The following is a 21126-nucleotide window of genomic DNA, read 5'->3' on the forward strand; positions in this document are numbered from 1 at the left end:
GACTTCATAGCGGAGAACCCCCGGACTTTCACCGCCTCTCCTCGATTTGATACGGTATCCTCAGCCACTTGCGGAATCGCTCTCTCCCTTGTAAATTTCAGTTTATTGTAGTTCGTAGCACCTTGCCTTGTAGTTTTTTTGTTAGGTTGTCTATTTTTTCTTCTTTGATTCCAAAGAGATATTTGGTAAGTCTCTTCAGTTTTTCCCTTTTTTGATATTCCCGTTAGCGTTGTTGGCCAGTGGAAAATTTTCCCCTGGACTTGGTTCACCAGACCAGACCAGACCACAGTCAATTTTTTCCTCTCTCTTTCTCTTCTTTCTTTTCTGTTTTGCCATTTGGAAATACCTACCTCGAACACATACAACCATCCGACGGTTTGATCCATCGTCTTCTCGAATTCCAATATCAAGGAATCTGTGCTGGATTCTTTGCCTGCGAGGTGGATTTCTAAGCCTGTTGGTATTGGTGACTGTGTTGGCCTGTAGTCATCCTGTCCTGTCCTGTCTTGTTCTGTTCTGTTCTGTCTGGTTGGCGTTGCGCCTACTGCAAGAAAGGATCTCCACACCTCACAGCCTTCTTCGTTAACACCATCCTCCCCTATTGCGCTCTGCATCTTCCTTTCTACCCTCTCCCTCTTCATCCTCTTCGGCTCTTCTAGAACCGTCATCATTACCATCATCATCATCTCTCTCTCCCCTTCATCCCCCTAAACCACTCTACCACCACCAGCAGTAGCAGCAGAGAGGCATCACTACCATCATACTTGGACACCAACCTTCTAACCAAGCTTTTTTTTACAGTGCACCTTGCCTGTATCTCATCACATTCATTCCGAAACATCTGCGAAAGGTAACGAGACTACGGTGGTTTTGTTACTTTGCTGGATATATTCATCCGAGAACCGTCGGTTTCTTCAAAGTCAGACGAAAGGACGCCTAGGAGACGTTAACTCGTTGATCCTCGCGCTTTTCGAAGAACTTGAGATTCGCCGTTGGAACAACAGTCAAATACATTTCGACATTAGATATACTTGCTCTTCCTAGCCTTGTATGCAGTCTTCTGTCGACAATCTCGAATCGCTCTGAGGATTCTCAACTTTCCAGGGGTGCATATTCTCCCTTGCATCTCTAAAGTCATCCCCTTCGTCGACTATTTCTTCGGTCAAATACATTCAAACTGGATACTCCAGCAACTTCAGCTTCGTTGTTTCTTTAATCTAACTATAGCCACTCTTTTACCTGTCTTTACAAAGTCGACATAAAAATTTTCTCAAAGAACATCGGATGCTCCTTTGCCAACTTTGAGAACCATATCATCGACGTCCATTCATTATCTTTAATATTAATATTAATTCCCAACAACCTAAACAATGGCTCAATACTCTGCTTCCTTGGGAAACGGTGGTCTCACTGTTAGACCTGTCAATGATCACTTCTTCGAGAGCGAGGATGACCGTGATGGACGATATATTCGAAGCAAGTCCCGCGAGGCCCAGCGTTATGCCGCCGAGCAACTTCAAATTATGGCCGATGAGATGTCTAGGGCTACTGCAGACGAATACCAGGAGGACATTCTCGATCACATGGAGCGCATGGAGGCCGAAACCCTGCCTGACGTTGATAGCATCGACATCCAAACGGAAATCCAGTGGTTCATGCGACCTTACTTGCTCGACTTCTTGATTGAGGCTCACATTGCTTTCCAACTTCACCCGGAGACTCTTTTCTTGACCGTCAACCTTTTGGACCGGTACTGCTCCAAGCGTGTTGTGTTCAAACGACATTACCAACTTGTTGGATGCGCAGCAATGCTCATCGCTGCGAAGTATGGAGACAAGAAGGACCGTGTCCCAACCATTAGAGAACTCCAAAGCATGTGCTGCGGTTTATATGAGGAGGACATGTTTGTCCAGATGGAACGTCACGTTCTCCAGACCTTGAACTGGATTATCGGACATCCTACTGTTGATAACTTCCTCCAAATGATTCTATCTGAGGTTAGCTACGATCCTGAAGTGGAGTACATGGCTCTGTATCTCAGCGAGATCGCAATGTTCCATAAGGATTTTGTTAGCACGCTTCCTTCCGTCATGGCACGTTCTGCCCTCGCACTTGCAAGACACATCCTTGGCCGGACCCCGCCGCCACAGTCGGACTGGGCGATGTCATACGATACCACCACCATCGTCCTACTGTCGCAGCACCTCCATCGTCCCTCCCAGGTTCTTGTTCGTAAGTACTCGAGTGCTCATTATGGAGCTGTCGCGGTTACTTTGGAAGACTTCATGGCGAAGCAAGCAGCTATTGCTCGACGGCACACAATCGCCCCGCGGGTTCGCCAAATGGCCCCCCAACCACAGATCCAAGAGCCGGAGAATACCCTCGCGCCGCAGCCAGCTACTGTAGCCCCCATGACACCTCAAAAACCCGGACCAGGACCGCAACAGCAGCAGATGCCACATGGGTACCCAACACCTCCAGAGACGCCAAATGATGACTATTTCGAGCATCAACAGGCTATGCTTGCGGCTAAAGCTGCAGGCGCTGGTGCCCTTGTGCCTCAGAACCCTGCTACACCAATGCCAACCCCTACCTCCGTCCCAGTCCAACCGGCCCAAGTCTACCAATTCTAGAAGTTGAAACCGAACCCTCTACTCGCAAGCACACTGTTTTTCTATCATTCTTCCCAACGCTCAAACATTAGAACCGACCAAACATCACATTCGCAGATTCAAACAGGAACGCTCTTGAACAACTTTTCACACCCGCCTTCAAAAAGTTTAAAAGCACAAAAAAAAATTTCGACTTCATTTTTTGTTTTCATGTCAGGAGCGTTGTCATCTGACATCAACTTTTGAATATCCGGTTATCATCGCTCAGCAATTTCTTTTTTGGCTGTCTGATCAGTCAACTCCGACTCAACTAGGGCGTTGTTTCCAACATCTCTCCTGTTCTTCGGAGTGGCTCTCTCGGTGCTCTGCCTGGTTTTCTTTTTGCTGAAGGTTCTTATTCTTGCTATGGTTCTTGCCCCCCACACTCCTGCATATTCGTGATCTTTAGCGAGTTTCTTCTTTCAAGCGATTATGGCTTTTTTCTTTCTTCTACATTTCCTTTGTTCATATTGACTTCACCCAATCCAAAAGAAAATAAATATTCCAACCCCCCCTAGATGCACTTTTTTTTCTTCTGCATTGCGTTCTGTTTCATCTTCTCTCTCATTGCATATCAAAAGAATCGGTCGTTTTACTGAGGAGGTTAATACTGCAATTTCATTTGTACTCCGTTTTGCAAACGGAATCGGCACAAACCACGGATGGTCAGATTGTTTACATTGAGGAGGGACTAAGGTCCTCCAACGAAGCTGTATATAAGCAGCAGTTTACTGCTTCTCTTGGGTTCAGTTGGAACGGGAGAGGCTGGATGGCGGATCGAGTATACGGTTTCGCTGTCACTAACCTTATCTCGGTACACATGGTCCATCTTACCTGATGGTACCTTCCCGAATATCACACTATTCTTTACTATCGCTTCGTTTGCCTGCAGCCTTCGCTGTGCTTCGCTTTTCTTCTCAACCTACATTTTTGTGCATTCCTACCGACCTTTATTCTTTCGAACCCTTTATCCTCTTTCAACCGCTTCATCTCTGTATCACCTAATCAACGATCCTACTATCAAACTCGAGACACCTCCCAATCTCGAGTTACCTTTGGAAAAGCTGGTCCCTCGTATTCTGTCATTTCCAGTACCCTATACCCCGAGTGCGTTTAATTCCACCTATGTTCTTCTTGCTACACCCCCACGTTTTAGACCTTCGACAACTTTAGATTATCCCCAGTTCCTTTCTTGTTTTCGTCGGAATTGGCTGATGGAGCCTTAGGCTATTGTAATAACCCCCATTTCCCCATCTGCTATCCATCCTTTCCCCCTTCTTAACCAGAACATACATGCTTATCCTTTCAACCCTCCCTTCCTTTTTATGCCTCCCTCTTTGGGATCTTTCGACGGCCATCCCACCACTTTACAAACCCTTTCGTTGTATATTATTTAACCTTCATTTATAAATTCTGGTGTGGCGCAATTACCGGGTTGTTTATCTCGTAGTTTTGATGCAGCCATGATGCAGTCTCTTATGAATATGAATACGACACCAGTGCTCAGATGTGACACTCTCCCAGATCTTTGATATCTTTCGATAAATGTGTTGCCTTGTTGCAATTTCTAAATCACGTGATATCGTTTTTTCAGGCACCAAAACATCGCGTCAATCCTGTGGGAGCCATGCGACAAGGGTGAAAGCCATGGCCATGAGGCCTTCCATGATCATGACCTTCCCTAGCTTCCCTCCAAACCCAACCTAAACCACATCTTCACTGTATGGCTACCAAACAGTCTGTGGGCTACCAAACACCTGGTCAAATACACTTTCCTTTATTACACATTTCTCGAAATCATAAATGGAAGTCCTACAGCCTTCTAATACTCTGGTCGATGTCGGCCAGGTGCTCGATGGGCTCAATAAAGTCCAGCGCGAGGCTGTCACTAGCGAAGCTGAGGTTTTACAGATCCTGGCTCCTCGTAAGCTCATACATACGCCTTCTATTTGACGACCAATGAACTAACATTTGTTTCTATCCTCTGCAGCTGGTTCTGGGAAAACACGCACTCTAACATCAAGGGTTGCCTGGTTGCTTGCAAACGGCATGTACCCGTCAAATATAATCGTTGCTACGTTCACCAACAAGGCTAGCAAGGAAATGAAAGAAAGGATCTCCAAAATGATTGGCGGGGGTCTGGAAAACCGGCTTATCATCGGTACTTTCCATTCAATTGCTACCCGATATTTGGTGGGTTTTCTGGGTTCCACGAGCGTACAAGGCGGTTGTAGCTTGAATGACATTTGCTGATATACATTGTGGCGGCGTAGCGGAAATATGGCCATCTGATTGGACTCCCATCAGGGTTTGGTATCGCCGATACTAGTGATAGCTCTGCCATTATAACTCGTATTATCAAGAAACACAAGTATTCGACAATGGATGGCAATGATGCGGGGGGTATTAAATCAAGGATATCAAATCTCAAATCGAAGATGCAGTCCGTGGACGACTACATCGCCACGCAGAAGAAGAGTAACCACAACGACGAGTTTTCCAAAATCTATAGCCAATACGAAAAGGAACTCAAAAACTCAAACCTACTAGATTTTGACGATTTGCTGTTGAGATGCTTGGATCTCTTGAGAGCTCACCCACTTTGTGTTTCCAATATTGAATCAGTTCTGATTGATGAGTTCCAAGACACCAACTTGGTTCAATTCGATCTTATGTGCCTGTTCGCTTCGAGGAGGAATAAAATCACGATTGTTGGTGACCCGTAAGTACATTATTGGACAATCAAAGTAACCCAAAAGTCTCATGCTAAAAATTACAATAGTGATCAGAGCATTTATGGCTTCCGTGCGGCTGAGATTGGTAACCTGAGGGCCATGCAGGAATTCTACCCTCACACAATTGTGGTTAACCTTGAAGAGAACTATCGATCATCTGCTGCTATCCTGACTTGCTCGTTGGAGGTCATACAACAGGACAAAACAAGACCAGAGAAAGGAATCACACCTACACATGAGCTTGGTATTTCTCCGGTATTGCGCGAGCTTCCAACCCCCGATGCCGAAGCTCGATGGATTGCTCAGGAAGTTACCCGCCTAAGAATCACCACTGGGAATTTATTCACCTTCGATGATATCGCAATTCTGGTCAGGTCTGGTGGTCTTGCCAGGGAAATCGAAACCCAAATGACCCGCAATCGCATACCGTATCGTCTTCTTGCTGGCATAAGATTTTTTGAGCGAGCAGAAGTCAAGACAGTATTAGACTACCTCCGTGTCATCTTCGACCCAAACAACAATGAGGCTCTTCTCCGAATACTCAACACCCCGCGAAGAGGACTTGGGGATAAAGCGTTCAAAGAGTTGTCGGCGACAGCGGAAAAAAAAGAGACGAGCATCTGGAACATAGTCCAGAAAGCAGCTCGTGGAGATATTAAGGTTGGAGGTATCAGTAACCCTGGCATCACCGGATTGAGTAAATTTGTCAAGATCATCAGGGATACTCAGAACGCGTTCAAATCAGACCAGACTAAGGACCCGGAAATAGTTGGCAAGATCATTCAAACATTATTGGAAAAGATTGATTACAAGGTCTATGTTGGCGAGAAGCTCCAAGGTGAATTTGAAGATAGATGGCAGCACGTCGAAGAATTTATCACGCAGGCTGTTGAATTCTGCGGAAACGTAATGTCTGGTATTGATGAAGCCGATCTTCCTGACACGGAAGCCATAGGAAACACTGTGGAGGAATCTGCACTAATAGGTGCCTTGGGAAAGTTCCTCGCAACCGCAGCGCTGGCCTCTGTTAAAGAAGGGCCAGAAGCTGCTGGAAATGGAGATGGGACTGGTGTCTTGACTATATCCACTATCCATAACGCCAAAGGTATGTTTTAACTCTGTAGACTAAATCAGACGGTGCTAATTGGGATTAGGTCTCGAGTGGCCAATAGTTTTCGTACCTGGGTGTTATAATGGATCTATTCCACACTCGCGCGCTGAAGACCACGACGAAGAACGGCGGCTGCTCTACGTCGCGATGACTCGAGCTCAAGCGCTACTCTACCTATCATATCCTTCTCAACTCTGGGACAGGAAGTCAGGTGGTGCTCGTAAGTTTCCAACATCTCAGGAAATCCCAAAGAAGAACCCCAGAATCGCTAACTACAGGCTCAGAGGAATCCAATCTCTGCTCTTTTCTGGCTGGCGGTAATATGGGTATTTTGATGACGGACCGGGGACCGCATATTACGCCGGACAAAATCCTATCTTTCAGTAATATCATGTCAAGGGAATGTCCTACCCCCGAAATGGTCCAAGCAACAATCAATGCCGCCGGCCTCTCCAATATTCATGACGAAGTGGAATCTGATAAACCCAGCCAACATGGAGGCTTGGACGAAGATAACTATGGTTCTCAGCTGCAGTATGGTGTCAGAAAAGGATACCAAAGGTCATATAGCGATGGATTCTCCGGCTCGTGGTCCGCTTCTACAAACAATAGAACCAACTACTACCCGTCTACAAGCCGAACAACCATGACTTCTAAATTCTCCATGCAAACAACAACGATGCAAGGATTCAATACGGCTAAAAGCCATATGCATACCTTGGTCAGCTCGCAGCTCGAATGTGAAGCCGACACCCAAAAAAGGTCAACGAAGAGGAAATCGGATAAGATTTCAGATGATAATCTAGGATCCCAGCCAAATCAACAAAAGGTTTCTAAGAAGAAAACAGACAAAGGCAAGTCTACGAACACCGTTACTAATTATTTTCGGAAACCATCCGATGACTTGCCGGAGCCTCAACCTGTTCCGAAACCTTTGGAGGCTATTCCAAAGAAAAAGGAGAAGCACATTTACCTCTCATCGTCTCCGGAGAGACCACCTCCAAAGAGTGATATTACCGCTCAGAATAGGCAACTTTTGGATGAAATGCGTCGCAATCCGCCAACTTCTAAGTTTACATCCGTTGCGGGAATGATTAGCGAATCCACTTCCTACACTGCGCCAACAACTATGAGTCGCATGGCTGCTGTTGTTACAAGTGCCGGATCTAGCACTAGTACCTCGTCGACGACTACTTCCAGCAAAACTGCAAAAACACTTGGTTTGAAAAGGTCAATGGGGGGCTGGAGCAATCGTCAGCATAAGTAGCTGAGGTATTGCCGTTCACGTTTTTAGAGCCTTGAATTACCTAAATAACGATATTAACGCCCGTCTGTTTCCGCCAAATTTAGGTCAGGTTTTGGGTGTTGGTGTCGCATTAAAACATATTGTTTTAGTCTTTGAGCATGATGTGATTTCAACATGTATACAATATGGTGGTAGCTTTGTGGATTCTGGCGTTTGGATTCTGGCGTTTATCCTTTTTAGATATCTAATCGTACATTGCATATGGGGGTGGCATTGCGGATTGGTGTTAATCCGGTTTACTTGTTGACATCCTTTTGTATCATATCCTTTTGAAGATACAATAGACTGCTTACCCTAAAGTGTCCACCGACTTAGGTACTTCCCTCGTGATGAATTTCCGCTATATCCATAGGATTAATATATCGTAGAATCCCAATCAGAAGTATATGTCGTCAAAATCAACCATATGAGATTAGCAAAGTATGTACAACCGGCAGGCATATAATATACAAAATAGACTTCTTTCTTCGACGTAAGGTATCCACCGGCTAGCCGGCATGAGCCCCAACAGACCTTCCATTATCCTCATTTGTTTTTTTGATACGGCAAATTCACGATCTCGATCTGACAAACCGCCAAGATGAATCCCCCATCGGTGTCTTCCCTTCACATCCGTTTCGAAGCTTTCTATCCCTGCCGCTGTTTATGCTTCTGGTTTTTCGAGCATATGATGTAAAGATATCCCTTCCTTCGAACGCTCTATAGTTCCACCCCAAAAACAATTAACGATCAATCTCCTCAAAAGTTTTAAAATTTTAAAAGAAGAAAAAAAACATACCTTACAACCACTACACAACTTCTTAACCGCACTTCTAACCTTCATACCACGGATCTGAGATAACGATACTGGGTTTTGAGGTACTAGTGATAACGTAGGTCTTATACTCGAGGTTATAAGGGACATTTTCGGTTTATATGACGATGATATCGATTGGTTCGTAAGGGTGGCGAGGGTTCGGAGGGTCGTTACTGAGGATGCTGGAGTGGATAGAACCCGTGGGAGGGCCGTCGCCGGGATACGGCGAACGACTTGTGATAGCATTTTTCTTCTTCTTTATCCCGGTGATGGTAGCTGGAGAGCTACCGTTCCGTTGTGAATGAAATGGTGTGTGTAATCTGCAAAGCGTTCGAGATCGTTGTTGGTTGCTTGCGAAACGTCGAAATGTCGAAACGACCTGGTGGCGCCACAGATGAAGTTAGATTTCAGATCACGTGGTTGGCGGGAAAGAGGCTGAAAAATGCAACTGGCCAACACAATTATATGAGCGGTTGCAAAGGTTTCACGGAATAGAGAAAACAGAAGTGATCAGAGGTGCAAAGAAATTAAGGGGAAAGGTACCTACTAGCTGAGTAGTATCCAATCCATTAAAATTAAGTAACTACTTAGGTATTCAACAATGTACAAAAATCCAAAAAGAAAAACAAGGAAATTCAATCTAAAAACCACACTCAATGAAGGACCGCAACGCTGGATTCGCTCCCCTGTCACACCAAAAACCGCCGATGGAGGGGGAAAACAGTGCACTACCAAGCTTGTCGCATCGGTTGCCACACGGAATGGACGAAAGCCTCGTCAGACTAATTAGACTATTGCTTTTGGGTTTACTCTATTCTCTTCTTCCCTTCCTCGAGGTGGATGAGTCGAATGCTACTAGCCCCACGCTCGTGTCGGGCGACCCATTTGCCAATTAACTTATCCTTAGCCACCTTTCCAAGGGCGTCACTGTAACCTTCATTGGCCCATGAGAGATTATTCAACTTGGGCCAGTTCACCTGTTACGAAGCGGATCCTGTTAGTAGTGGTTTTAACAGAAGAGAACGAGAATAAATATCACTTACAAAGAGCATCCCATGATTCTTGATGAAGATTCCGGCCCATACAACAATCAATAGCGACAATCCAATGAAAATCCTTAGTGCGAGTATCGTTGAGGGATCGGATGTGGTAAACATCGCTGCGATTAGGAAAATCAAAGCGCCCAAGAGGATATATGGGACACTCTGAATGAAGACCGGACGCCTGTCGACAAACATAAGGCTGGATGTGATGCCCGATGTAGCGGGAAGATAGGTGCCCAAGAAAAGATCATAGGCATCCTGACGTGGCCCATCCATGAAATTGTTCAAATAGTAGCGAGTAAGAGAGTTGACACCGTCGGCCAGAGCTCCATTTGTAGTTCGCTTGCCTGTCCGTGTAAAGTCGGTCTTGAGAGCTCCGGTTCCGGAATATGCGCGGCTCACGACATCAGCATTGTCAGCCCACACTAGAGTCAAGAGTTATATCGTTAGCAGAATGCACTTCATACAAGCCAAGGGGGCATCTTACCATTCCTGAAAAGGAACTCGAAAGCTGCGTATTGCTCGATCGTTTCGCCTTGGTTCAAGACTCCAAGATCGACGAGTTGTCGGTTCAAGGTCCACCTCGCCAACATGCTCTGGACAACGTTTGTCCGATCCAGGCAATCCATGCAGTTTGTACGGACGACAGATGTTTGAGCGTTTTTCACTGTCAGGCCAGCAAGTCCTTCAGTCGCATGGAAGTACTGCTGCTTTTCAAGGGCGTCTCCAAGCTGATCTAGCAATAGCAATGCGCGGTGCCACTTCAAGCCACGACATTCATGATGGAAATCGAAGAAAATGTAGTGAACATGGTCGACAATGCTCTTTTGTTGTGTTGGTTCAATAGCGCGGAATTGCTCCTCAGTCCGTAGACTGGCTTTCTCTCCTTCGAGAGGGCTGGACACTATGGACCTGATGACACCTTCGTATGCCTCTTTCACATTTTTCTCTCTGCCGCTCTGGTTGACGAGGTTTACACAGTAGTTATCGCCATAGAGCCTGACTTGCTCGGCAAAGTGTTTGGTAGCCGCCGCAGCCGGGTCGATGTTTCGGATCAGGAGCTTTGGAACAAACTTCAAGTTATTGACTTCCGCCCAAAAGACTGGGACACTCCCTCTTGTTTGGACGTAAGACATAATTTGGACCTGTTGCTTCTCTTGCGAAGCTGTTTTATCGTACCCAGCCAGGCCAGTACCAACGCTTCCAGTGATAATGATCTGTTCAGTTTCATTGAAGTTGGATACGTTGCCATTCTCATCGATACCTCTCGAGAAATATCTTGTTCCGGCTCTAAATCGGGATCTCCTGGTAATCACAATGAATGACAATGGCGTCGACTTTATCGCGGTAGCCGTGATCGACATCATTCCAAAAATAACAGGGAGAATATAAGGATTGATCTAATCAAGTTAGAAGACATGTTTATAAAAGCTCTAGGTTCTGGAACATACCGCAGGGCTAGCACTACTGAGGTCGATGAGGTCGGACGATACATGTCGATTCCAGAAGAACCTACTGTCCGCCTAAAACACTGTTATTAGCTTATGACCCTTCTTCCGAATATAAAACTCTCCACGTACTCTCTGCCACAAAGGTAAGCTCTGGTCTGCATGAACCTGACGCTGGAAAGTATTCGTAAGGTCGAAGGAATACGAAAAGTACATCGGGCCCGTTCTTAGATGGGTAGTAAGGAGCTGCATGTAGGTGTCTTCATCGGTATCCTATCGAATAGTTTGTTAATTTATGAACGTCGAGCCGGTATTTGATATACGGGAGGCTACGAACATGCAGCGGCTTTTCTCTCAGAGGCAAGAATTCGGTAGCCTGTATTTTATAGACGGCATGCTCATTGATCCTTCCAACCTGAGCGGCCTTCGTAATGACGATTAAGTACTTATCTACGAACCCAGGTCAGATTATTCATTCGTATTCAACCTGAATGCTGTGGACTTGATATCTACGAACCCAATCTCAAACGAATCATGCCAAGGATACCAGCAATACTCGTAACCCGTTTACCACCCGTCATCGGCTTGTCGCTGAGCCAAATATGGCCAGACGGCCGATCGACGACCAGCGTAGGTGCTGACGGGTTCGACGGCGATGTAAAAGCATAGTGAGTGGCCGAAGCATGGATGTTTATATCACGATAGGGGAACAGCGACGCCATGTCGATATTCTGGCCACGTTTAAGCAACTGTCGAGCTAGGGTGAGGTCTGGTTTGTTGAAGGGTACTTTTGGAACAGCCTTGTGAATGTAGGCAAGGGGAAAACGAATCGAATGCGAATATACCACACAAGCGACGGATGGTATCGACGAAAGGAGGTAGACCGATCAAGTGCGCGCACTGTTGGGGGTTTTGCAAGTGAAGTTAAGGATGTGGAGGAGAGAGAAAGAGAGAGTGGGATGTGATCACAGGCCTGGCATATTAGGTATTAGTTATTACGGCCATGCAGGTTGACGAAATTAAGACACACTCAACCCAACGCGGCAACACTTGCCAAGCCTCGAGCCAGGAACAGATCAGATCAGATCAGGACAGGAAGAGGGTAAGTTAAGTAAGTTAGAAGAAGAAGCACAAACCACCACGAAACGCCTTCCACGATCCCGCATTACCCCAGTCGGTGCGACAGACTGTTCCTGATAAGCTGAACGTCCCTGCCACTACGAGCTGAAACCTGTCCTCCCCGAGCGTTTGGCCATAGGCATATCCTATATCCGAGCCACTTTCATCGATACCGCCCTTTACGCTATATCGAACCCATTGGGATGCCTTCGTAGCGTGTCCTTTTCGGTATAAACCTGCAGATTAGAACAGAAGCACCGAATAAACGGTATCAGGCGTCGATTTCGGGAAGGAATGGATCGAAAATGTCTCCTGGCGATAGGAGCAGGCGCTCTCATCAGACTAGTCCTTTTTACTGCATTCCCTTCGTTGCCAACGATTCTCGCCCAGAGAGTGGAGATATCGACGCCAGTCACGTCCTATAAACGCCGTATGTTGGGTTAGCTACAATCACGAAAGGTCAGGAATAGAATATTGATATTGGCAATATGGTATAGTGCAGGAAGGTATTTACCTTTATACACACGGCGTATCACCATATGATGGCGGGGTCTTCCATCAGGTATGCACACCATTGATTGATCGATTGATCGATTAGTTGGTTTAATTGATGTAATGCCCCCGGAGTTATATGCTCTCTTCAACTGACACGATATTATGTACAGGCGCCACTACTGTTATCGTTGTTCTCGATATTGCCGCCTTCCACAATTGTTACAAACTTGCTCTACATCCTTGCCGATATCTTCTCTGCTATTTCGTTGATTCGGATCGCATCGTCTGGCGTTCCCACTGTTACACCCCACCATGTGTCTCCGAGGAAGGCAAATTCATGGCCACCATGGGCGATTGCTGCTGCGTAAGTTACATACTATCAGACCGATTATACCGGGATTACCTTACCAATTCTTATGAGATCAGATTTCTCTTCAATCCGTTCACAATAGCGACTTGCATTGCCCGTCCTACAATTGTTTTCACGAATACGATAATATTACATTCGATAGCTGCGGCCGTTAATGGTACTGTACCACCAAGCAAAACCTCGTTATCCAACATTCGCTAAGGCTATTTAAATTAGGTCGACGTGGACCGGCATTCGTATCCATGGCTATGGCGTCGTACTTGTCATTGTATCCCGCATTACTGCTCCCGCCACTACTGTTTCTCACATATGATTCTTTAAAGACCACATCAAAGCCTTCAATCCAGGTATTCAGCTGCCACTACCACTTAATATCAGCTTCATGCTTACGTTCTATTCTAGGCGTTTTCTGCGATTACCACGATCATGCTGAGTATAGTGTTGATGATATACTTCAAACTTTCTCACATGATAACCGGGTCCTGGGAGTTTGTGGCCTCAACCTACGGCGTTCACTTGCTACTACCAGATCTTACACCAAATGTTGGATTGTGGTGGTACTTCTTCATCGAGATGTTTGACAGCTTCCGAGCGTTCTTCTTATGCTTGTTCCAGTTGCACCTCTTGATATACGTTCCACCAGTTTGTCTAAGGCTGAGGTACGGATAGATATGCATAGTAGATGCTTAAACATCTTTGACTGACATGACCATACTCTTGCCTAGGAAACAACCGTTGTTTGCATTAATTACCCTAATTGGTATTTCCTCAATTTTCAAATCCTATCCAGCAATTGGTGATACCGGTCTTTATCTATCACTTCTCATGCTGTACAACCATACGTTTTCTCGTAAGTTTAGCCCTATCTGTTTTATGTTGCGTTTACCTAACTAAGACCATCTACAGTCATGCGATACACTTTCTTCCTAGCCGCTGCCATTCTCTACGCAACTTTCCTAGGGCCGGCATTTTACTACCTATGGGTTTACGCCGGTAGTGGAAACGCAAATTTCTTCTATGCAATCACTCTAGTGTGGTCTATATCCAATGCATTGATCGTAGCAGATGCGATTTATGCTGCCCTTCGAGACGAGCACGAGACCGAGCGACCGGAGTTGATCGGAAAGGATGTTGTGCAAATATAAACTTTGCCTTTTGTTGGAATGCGATAAATCTTCAGCATGTTTCTTTGTACATATTTTTATACCATCATCAAGCATATTATCATAGGAACCATAGCCTGCCTTTATTATGTCTCTAAGATCAAAATACAGCGATTGTGCAGGGGGTATCATTCAGTATCCGCTGGTTGTATTGCTAATTCACTCGTCTTCATCTTCGTCTCCACCTTCATCGTCAGTTTCATCGTCGTCGTCTTCTCCATCCTCGTCAGCCCAAAACGCTTTTGATAAAATATGATAGGTAGAAGGCTTTATTGTGCCGTTTCTAAGGACCTTTGGCTCCGGCGAGATCTCGTCCAAATCGTAGCCCTCCCTTTCATAGAACCTCCTCGCACCTTTATTGCTATCAAAAACCGTCAACATAGCTTTTTCAACCCCGACTCTCCGTCCAAACTCCTCTGCCACATCTAATAACTTCTTCCCCAACCCAAGTTTTTGATGATCCGGCAAAATATCTAACTCATATGTATATATCACCTCCGAACCTTCCTCCTCTGTGATCATGAACTCAAGGAACCCGACAAAACCCGACTTGTCATCGGACTCGACAACGGTAAGAACCAAATACCGCATAGCAGGATGTTTCATTTCCTCCTTTTTCTTTCGTGGATTCCAACCCCTTGACGTAGCTTTATACGCCGCTGACATGTTTGCTTCCAGTAAATCGAAGCAGTTGTCGAATACATCAGAAGGCAATGTTGATGATTTAAATAACTCGATATTGTAGGATTGTAGAGTACCATTGCAGGTGTTGGTGGCGAATGTGAGAAGGGAGGGGTCGAGAAAACGCGACTTTAGTTCCTCGAGTGAGAGCGAGTTGGTCTGTACGATTAAGCTTGGGGAAGAGTCGGCAGAGCCTTGACGGGGTACTTTAGAAGTGCCGTCTATTGAAATGGAGGCGTGACCGGATGATAAAGATTGCGGGGCCATTCTTTTTTGATGTCTACTCAATTATGTCTTGAGGATTAATCGTGCTTGTGTGGCATTTGGTAGATTTTTGGAGATCGAAGAGTTGGATTTTGTATATCGAATGTGTTACATCAATTTATGGTGTCGATATACGCACCAGCTTCGAGATTAGTACCTTTTGGATTCGTTCAAGCTCAACGGAAGAATATTCTAGGTACTCGGATATGTGTCATGGGAATACGTTCTTGACCTGAGAGACACAAGCAGGTTGACTGGCCGTATCAGAACCGATTCGGTATGAAACGCTTTATAAAGTCGCAACAAGTTGCAAGTTTCTGCGCGCATTGAATTCGAATATTCAAAATCGAACATCTTAAAACTACATAGCTAAGTAACTATCGATTCGGTTACAGTACACTGGGCCCTGTGATCCAATGTTGATATAACCCTCTAAAGTAGATCAGTCTCGTCCTTGATTGTGTTCCAAATATCTAATTTAACCATACATCAATCCCTTCTCGGCCATAATGTATCGATGTCGGCTTCGAGGCAAAATCCAGGCCTACAGTACCATCCTTCGAGATAACCGGTGAGGTTTACGAATGCTATGAAATGAATAGTTCCACTAAGAAAATTAAATTGTAACTATGATGGATATGAGTTCAGCCTGTCAGTACGCTGTATTCCCGATTACCCCATAGCTAAATCATATGGCCATCAAAACTAAGCTACAGTCTAGTGTTATAGACTTAAAGCACGCCCTAAATACTAGATATCAGTATAGATCTAAAGCCGTAATATAATCGAGTTATAATCTAACATTAACCCTACTTCGATACACAAGCATATATCATGTTTGTTAGCTTTGGTCGATTAGCTATACGCTGGTCCAAAGTGTACATGGATTCATGGAATAATTTCTAGCCCTTGATAGGCTTGACAATTAATATAAGGGTCACAGGGGAAGCAGAACTATGTAGAAATATGATGTATATGCATGATACGTAGAAGTATGCTAGGCATCCTAGGTCTGGGTACGAGATAGTTAATTTGGAATTATAGAATGGTAATATTTTAACCCTAGATTAGTCTCGTAACCTTAAATTTAATGCCTGAATTGTAGATCAAGCGAATAATGGGTCATCCCGTGTAGGGACGAGATTTCCAAATAATGACTATACCAGGTATGTACTTATGCACTTCATAACTTGTCTCGTACCCAGACATGGAATTCCGGAAGCTCATATATGCATAACCAAGGAATTAAAAAAACGGTTCTAACCGCACTGGGGATATCGGTATTCAGCGATCAATAGGCCCGAGCACTCTTAGCCGCCGCTATATGCATATGTATTATCTTTCTGATGTTTTTCATGCATCAGCGATATGAATTCGACGTATGTATACAGCTCCAGAGCTCTAGATTGCTCGCTCTAGCATGCAGATGCGATAAACTGAGAAGTCTCAAATTTATAATTTAAATTAGAAATTCAATGTCGAGGTGATCAAGTTGCACTCATGCATATACAGTGCGACGGTGCTTTGAACTCGTACTCAATTAGTTAATAGTCACGAGGTCAGTGCAACCCAGCTGCATATTAAGACAGGAGGGCTAGAAGCCAGCGATAGAACGAGACCGGACATTTTATTTTAAGTCTACTAGCTAAGATCGGCCGTTTCCCCACGCTCAAAGTCCGCCAATAAAACAAATACAAATAATGCCGAAGTTCACTACCGTGGATGAGCGAGCTCGAGGCTTTCCGCATCTACACAATACGGCAGCCTCGTGTCATATCAATCACATTGACAAACTGCATATCTGCGCGCGGCTGCAGCTGCGAAGTGCAGTACAGTGCAGATGTCACACTGGCGAAGTCAAAATACTAGTTTTTTTTTGCGTTGCGCACAGGAAGTCTTGGCGGAGAGCAATGTATTTCTCACAACAGTCCAACAACCTCAAATCCTAAACTACAACAATCCACCCAGTTTTAAAACTAGAAATCAAGGTGTGGTGCGGGGGAACCAGAAATCGGGTGCTATGATCGCTGCTTTCAGAAGATATGCCTCCAGTCGATCTGGTGCCAGGCTGGGACTGGATCGGGTACGTTCCGGAGCCGCCGTTCCCTCGTCAGCATTGCATTTCAATGGAAACTACATGTGTCCACTGCGAGCCTCGTTTTTCTCTGACAGATGTATCGACAGTGGATTCAACGGTCCCGGGTACTCGCATTATGGAGAGAAATACTACGAACCGTACGACGTAAGTCAGGGGGAACCTACGTCGATTTTGCCTGCCAAAAAACAAGTCCGGATTTCAAATTTATCGGGTCATCCCGGCTGACGTTTTGGAGGGTGAAGACATCGAGGACCCGGCCGCAAGGGAAGAAATGCGGTCTTGGGCAAGACACGAATTTAAGCGCAATAAGAACGTTGAAGAGATGGTAAGTATCTCCAATTTCCAGGAGTTACATGGCGTAATATTTGCAGTTCTATTTGAGCCTAATATCATGTCACCGTGGGTCCACCATGTTGAATCCGCAGACGCAAATTCGTTACCTGATATCAGTAAGACTACCCTTCCCCCAACCCCCGCTTATCGTCGATGTCGACAACTGTACAGATGCATCCTCAGCCCCCTACACCCCTGCATTTGTGGCAGAATTGCGCAAGCCAGCCTAAAAGTGCTCTCTCATTTTTGTTTTCCTATCCGCACGCAGGCTTCTAGGATAGACCATGATGGATTGGAACTGACGCAGTAGTTGTGCTAATCTATATATAGCAAGGAAGACACGAAATGGAAACTATTAGTCAGTCGATAGGGTACAGCTTCAAAGGATAGGACATATGGGGCTTGGCGGGTTAAGTGGGTAGTCCTCTATCTCAAGTATGCAACTAGTGAGTTATTGCAGCTCTATAGTCTTGATTGATTGTCTAATAGTAATTTTATTGGTGAATTAGGACAGTTGGGCAACTTAGTACCCCGAAGTGGTACTTATAGGATCGTCTTGTCGAGGATGTATACATCTGAAATTGCGGAAGGACTTGAGGGTACATACATGAGGATCGAGCTAGCCCCCCTAGAGCTCCCGTACCGGTGTCAATGCAAGAAATCTTACCCGGGCCATAGGTAACCCTTGACCATACAGCTATAGCATATGCAATGTATAGTCAGAGACTTGACTGATGGGTATTAGCTTAGATAGTTGTTGGCTGTATCTAGCCGTTGGAGACGCAATGCTACACGATCTTACAACGATCGATCTTCTTGGTCGATATATAGCCAATCCTTCTCCAATCGATATAGATATTCGGAAGGATTACCAAGTACCCGGCTACGAAGGAATGGTGCACTGCAGCTCACTGAGTTGGTCGGGACCCACAAATCAGAGTCTAGACTGCGGATTTGTGGAACCCACCTGCCTCGTAAAAGAAAGCTCAAACAGCTGTCGAACAGATAACAACAGCTGGCCGGGCATACACCTTGCAGTTGCATTCCAAGCCCTTGTGTGCTGCACGATGTTGGACTGGATGCTTGTCAAAAAGAAAAGATACTTAGACTTCGAAGAAAATTTTGCGCATAGTTCGTTCCGACCCGAAAACGTTGAACGATTGGTGGGTCACCCTAGTTCGAGCCAGCAAGTTCGAGCTCCATGGATAGGCTATTCATCAAGTAGACGAGAATCGAAGCTAAGTCAATGCACGTTATATCTGGTATGCATATCGTACAGAGAGCGCAGTTGGACGAAAAGGGAATATGGAAAACCTCCCGGGTCATGGTTGCAGCTATCGGTGTCGGTGTGTCGACGTCCCGGGATATATCTCCCATGACGATATATATACATCAGTGCACTGATGCCCGGGATACAATCTGGGTCAAAAAGCTTAGATAACAGCGATCAGCGCCAGATTGTCCTTCGTAAGATTCTTTCCCGCTGTCTTGTTAATATCCCCAATCAGCGGAAGTCTAAGCGCATGACATAAACTGGCGGCAGAAGCAAATATACATCGAATTGCAAACAAGGCGGGCCCTTGGGCCCTCTTTATCCAACATGTGCGCTAAGACGATGCATCTGACACTGTTCAACCGAGAAAAAAAAAATTTTGCCTACGAGGCGACGGCTCTATCACAGACATAGCCTCAATTGACCCGCTCCAGCGTGAATTTTGAATGGTTCTTTTCATGAAACCTCTTAACTCTGGATATATATAATGAGACACTTCCTGAGGATTCAACTAATTGGAATCGCCCCTCTACCTCCATAACGATCCCGTCCTTCTTATCGCTAGAGAGAATCTTGATTTTTTTCAAGCCGAGTCTGACAGGCAGCCAGACTCGAGAACACCCGTATGCCCGTGAACACTAGGTATATTGAAATCATACCACCATTGTTGGCATGCACAGGCACCGACGTATCTGCACGCATGTCAAGGGGTATATCATAACCTAATATCAAGAACATCACCCGGAGAGATACGATTGAATCACTTGCATATTCCACTAACGAATGTCTCGTGTCGCTATGCTTAATCCTCGCGAAATTGTCTTTAACGAGCGGGGAAAGTCTAACTCCATATCAAGACAGGACTCGTGTTAAACCCTCCGCGCGCCGACTCAGTTCCTTTCCTACGCTACGTATGTACAAAAGTAAACTTGACACCACGTATTTTTTAAAACCCCCTTTGCTTTTTCAAATCGTCGAGGTTTTCGATGCGGGTCGATTCGAGAAGAAAGACACGGGATGTCGATATCTTAGCATCGATGCAACCAAGGTAAAACCGGCGAATCCGGATGGGTTTTGACCCACCATCTCATGCGATAAAAGCCCCCTCGACTTCTCATGTCGTTTCATTATACAAACCCTGGCTGAGGGATTCCTAGGTCCTTGGTTGACAGGCGTCTACCTTGTAGGAAAAACCATCTCTGATGCTTACACAGCATGGACATTAGTTTAAGATTGATATTCGACTGGGCGGGAGCCAAAAAGTAACGCAATCATCCATCCCGCTCGTCAAAATTATAGGCCGGAGCGGCACGAAACGGGACGTTTCTCTGACAGCCAGGGAGGTAGATGATGTAGAAAGAAAAAATTTTCACAAGCATTGGGAGATGGTTCGCTGGCGGTGTTCATCTTCTTTTAGTTCTATGCACGTATAAATCGTCGCGTTATGCAAAACGCCCTTTCCGTCTTTCCTTGCTTTCGAAATTCATGCATCTCCATCCTTTTGCCAGGTCGTTTCGAAGTCTCTTCCCCCCTCTCTCACCCCAACTCCTAAGTCTTCAACCGTTTTTTCTTTTTCTATTTATTTTTTCGCTCACCACCCTTGAAATCGGCTGCATACTCGCCTATTCATTTTCAAGTCCCGTGATTAGAAATGCACCGGAGCTGTTGCATTGGAAAAAGTGTTTGCTGGGTTAGCATGTCCTACTTGCAGCAGCTCATGTATGTGTGTCGAATCAACGTGTTCTCAATTATGCATCATGCGGAAAATATGTACATTATGCCGGCTAGGTGAGGAGAAAGGCCCACACAGCTACCTAGCGGTCAAATGCAAGAGAAAGGGAAAAAAAGCGGGCAATCCTTCTTCGTTCCAGGTTCATCGATTCGATATTCTTCTTTTCTCAGTACAACGTACCCTAGAAGCATATACTCTCGCTACAACTCACATTTGAGACAGACATCACGCCATCACCTTTTTATAATCTTTCGACATGGGGATGCGCTGGCCAGTGCTGCAAGATTTACAAAGGATATGACCTGTCAATTCGTCATCTTTGTTTCGAGTAAAGCGAATCTAGAGGCACCATGAAAGTAGAGGAGATGGGGGAAAGTCCCTCAGTTACATACCTACGTCGATTTCAGACTGAGCGGGCATGGATACTCAAACGGAGTTGCTGGGTTGCTGCATGATTTTCATCGCTGATAGATGCAAACTAAAGGGTTTTGCAGCTGGAGAGTCAAAA

At 45.4% G+C, this 21126-nt stretch overlaps 7 protein-coding genes across 7 annotated transcripts; 4 read left to right on the forward strand and 3 right to left on the reverse strand.

Moving 5' to 3' along the window:
• Positions 1 to 1370: 1370 nt before the first annotated feature.
• On the forward strand, positions 1371 to 2633 carry AOL_s00004g245 (uncharacterized protein; the record flags this gene model as incomplete). The annotated part of the gene is made up of 1 exon (XM_011118895.1): positions 1371 to 2633. One exon carries the CDS (start codon positions 1371 to 1373, stop codon positions 2631 to 2633), a length of 1263 nt encoding a protein of 420 aa, XP_011117197.1.
• Positions 2634 to 4454: 1821 nt separating this feature from the next.
• Positions 4455 to 7764, forward strand: AOL_s00004g246 (uncharacterized protein; the record flags this gene model as incomplete). Its single annotated transcript, XM_011118896.1, has 6 exons — positions 4455 to 4575; positions 4642 to 4844; positions 4925 to 5373; positions 5434 to 6491; positions 6541 to 6717; positions 6782 to 7764. 6 exons carry the CDS (start codon positions 4455 to 4457, stop codon positions 7762 to 7764), a joined length of 2991 nt encoding a protein of 996 aa, XP_011117198.1.
• Positions 7765 to 8430: 666 nt separating this feature from the next.
• Positions 8431 to 8845, reverse strand: AOL_s00004g247 (uncharacterized protein; the record flags this gene model as incomplete). Its single annotated transcript, XM_011118897.1, has 2 exons — positions 8431 to 8502; positions 8582 to 8845. The coding sequence occupies 2 exons, from the start codon at positions 8843 to 8845 to the stop codon at positions 8431 to 8433; spliced, it is 336 nt and encodes a 111-aa protein (XP_011117199.1).
• A 560-nt stretch (positions 8846 to 9405) lies between these two features.
• On the reverse strand, positions 9406 to 11812 carry AOL_s00004g248 (uncharacterized protein; the record flags this gene model as incomplete). The annotated part of the gene is made up of 7 exons (XM_011118898.1): positions 9406 to 9576; positions 9643 to 10067; positions 10130 to 11042; positions 11094 to 11165; positions 11223 to 11363; positions 11428 to 11540; positions 11608 to 11812. The coding sequence occupies 7 exons, from the start codon at positions 11810 to 11812 to the stop codon at positions 9406 to 9408; spliced, it is 2040 nt and encodes a 679-aa protein (XP_011117200.1).
• Positions 11813 to 12503: 691 nt separating this feature from the next.
• On the forward strand, positions 12504 to 14219 carry AOL_s00004g249 (uncharacterized protein; the record flags this gene model as incomplete). Its single annotated transcript, XM_011118899.1, has 8 exons — positions 12504 to 12639; positions 12707 to 12771; positions 12875 to 13068; positions 13131 to 13231; positions 13291 to 13421; positions 13477 to 13733; positions 13800 to 13924; positions 13981 to 14219. The coding sequence occupies 8 exons, from the start codon at positions 12504 to 12506 to the stop codon at positions 14217 to 14219; spliced, it is 1248 nt and encodes a 415-aa protein (XP_011117201.1).
• Positions 14220 to 14396: 177 nt separating this feature from the next.
• AOL_s00004g250 (uncharacterized protein) lies at positions 14397 to 15185 on the reverse strand (the record flags this gene model as incomplete). The annotated part of the gene is made up of 1 exon (XM_011118900.1): positions 14397 to 15185. The coding sequence occupies one exon, from the start codon at positions 15183 to 15185 to the stop codon at positions 14397 to 14399; it is 789 nt and encodes a 262-aa protein (XP_011117202.1).
• A 2039-nt stretch (positions 15186 to 17224) lies between these two features.
• On the forward strand, positions 17225 to 18295 carry AOL_s00004g251 (uncharacterized protein; the record flags this gene model as incomplete). The annotated part of the gene is made up of 7 exons (XM_011118901.1): positions 17225 to 17265; positions 17355 to 17424; positions 17471 to 17605; positions 17706 to 17729; positions 17944 to 17971; positions 18036 to 18059; positions 18123 to 18295. 7 exons carry the CDS (start codon positions 17225 to 17227, stop codon positions 18293 to 18295), a joined length of 495 nt encoding a protein of 164 aa, XP_011117203.1.
• Positions 18296 to 21126: the final 2831 nt, after the last annotated feature.

The sequence above is a fragment of the Orbilia oligospora genome, assembly GCF_000225545.1.
Source record: "Orbilia oligospora ATCC 24927 unplaced genomic scaffold scaffold00004, whole genome shotgun sequence".
NCBI lineage: Eukaryota > Fungi > Ascomycota > Orbiliomycetes > Orbiliales > Orbiliaceae > Orbilia > Orbilia oligospora.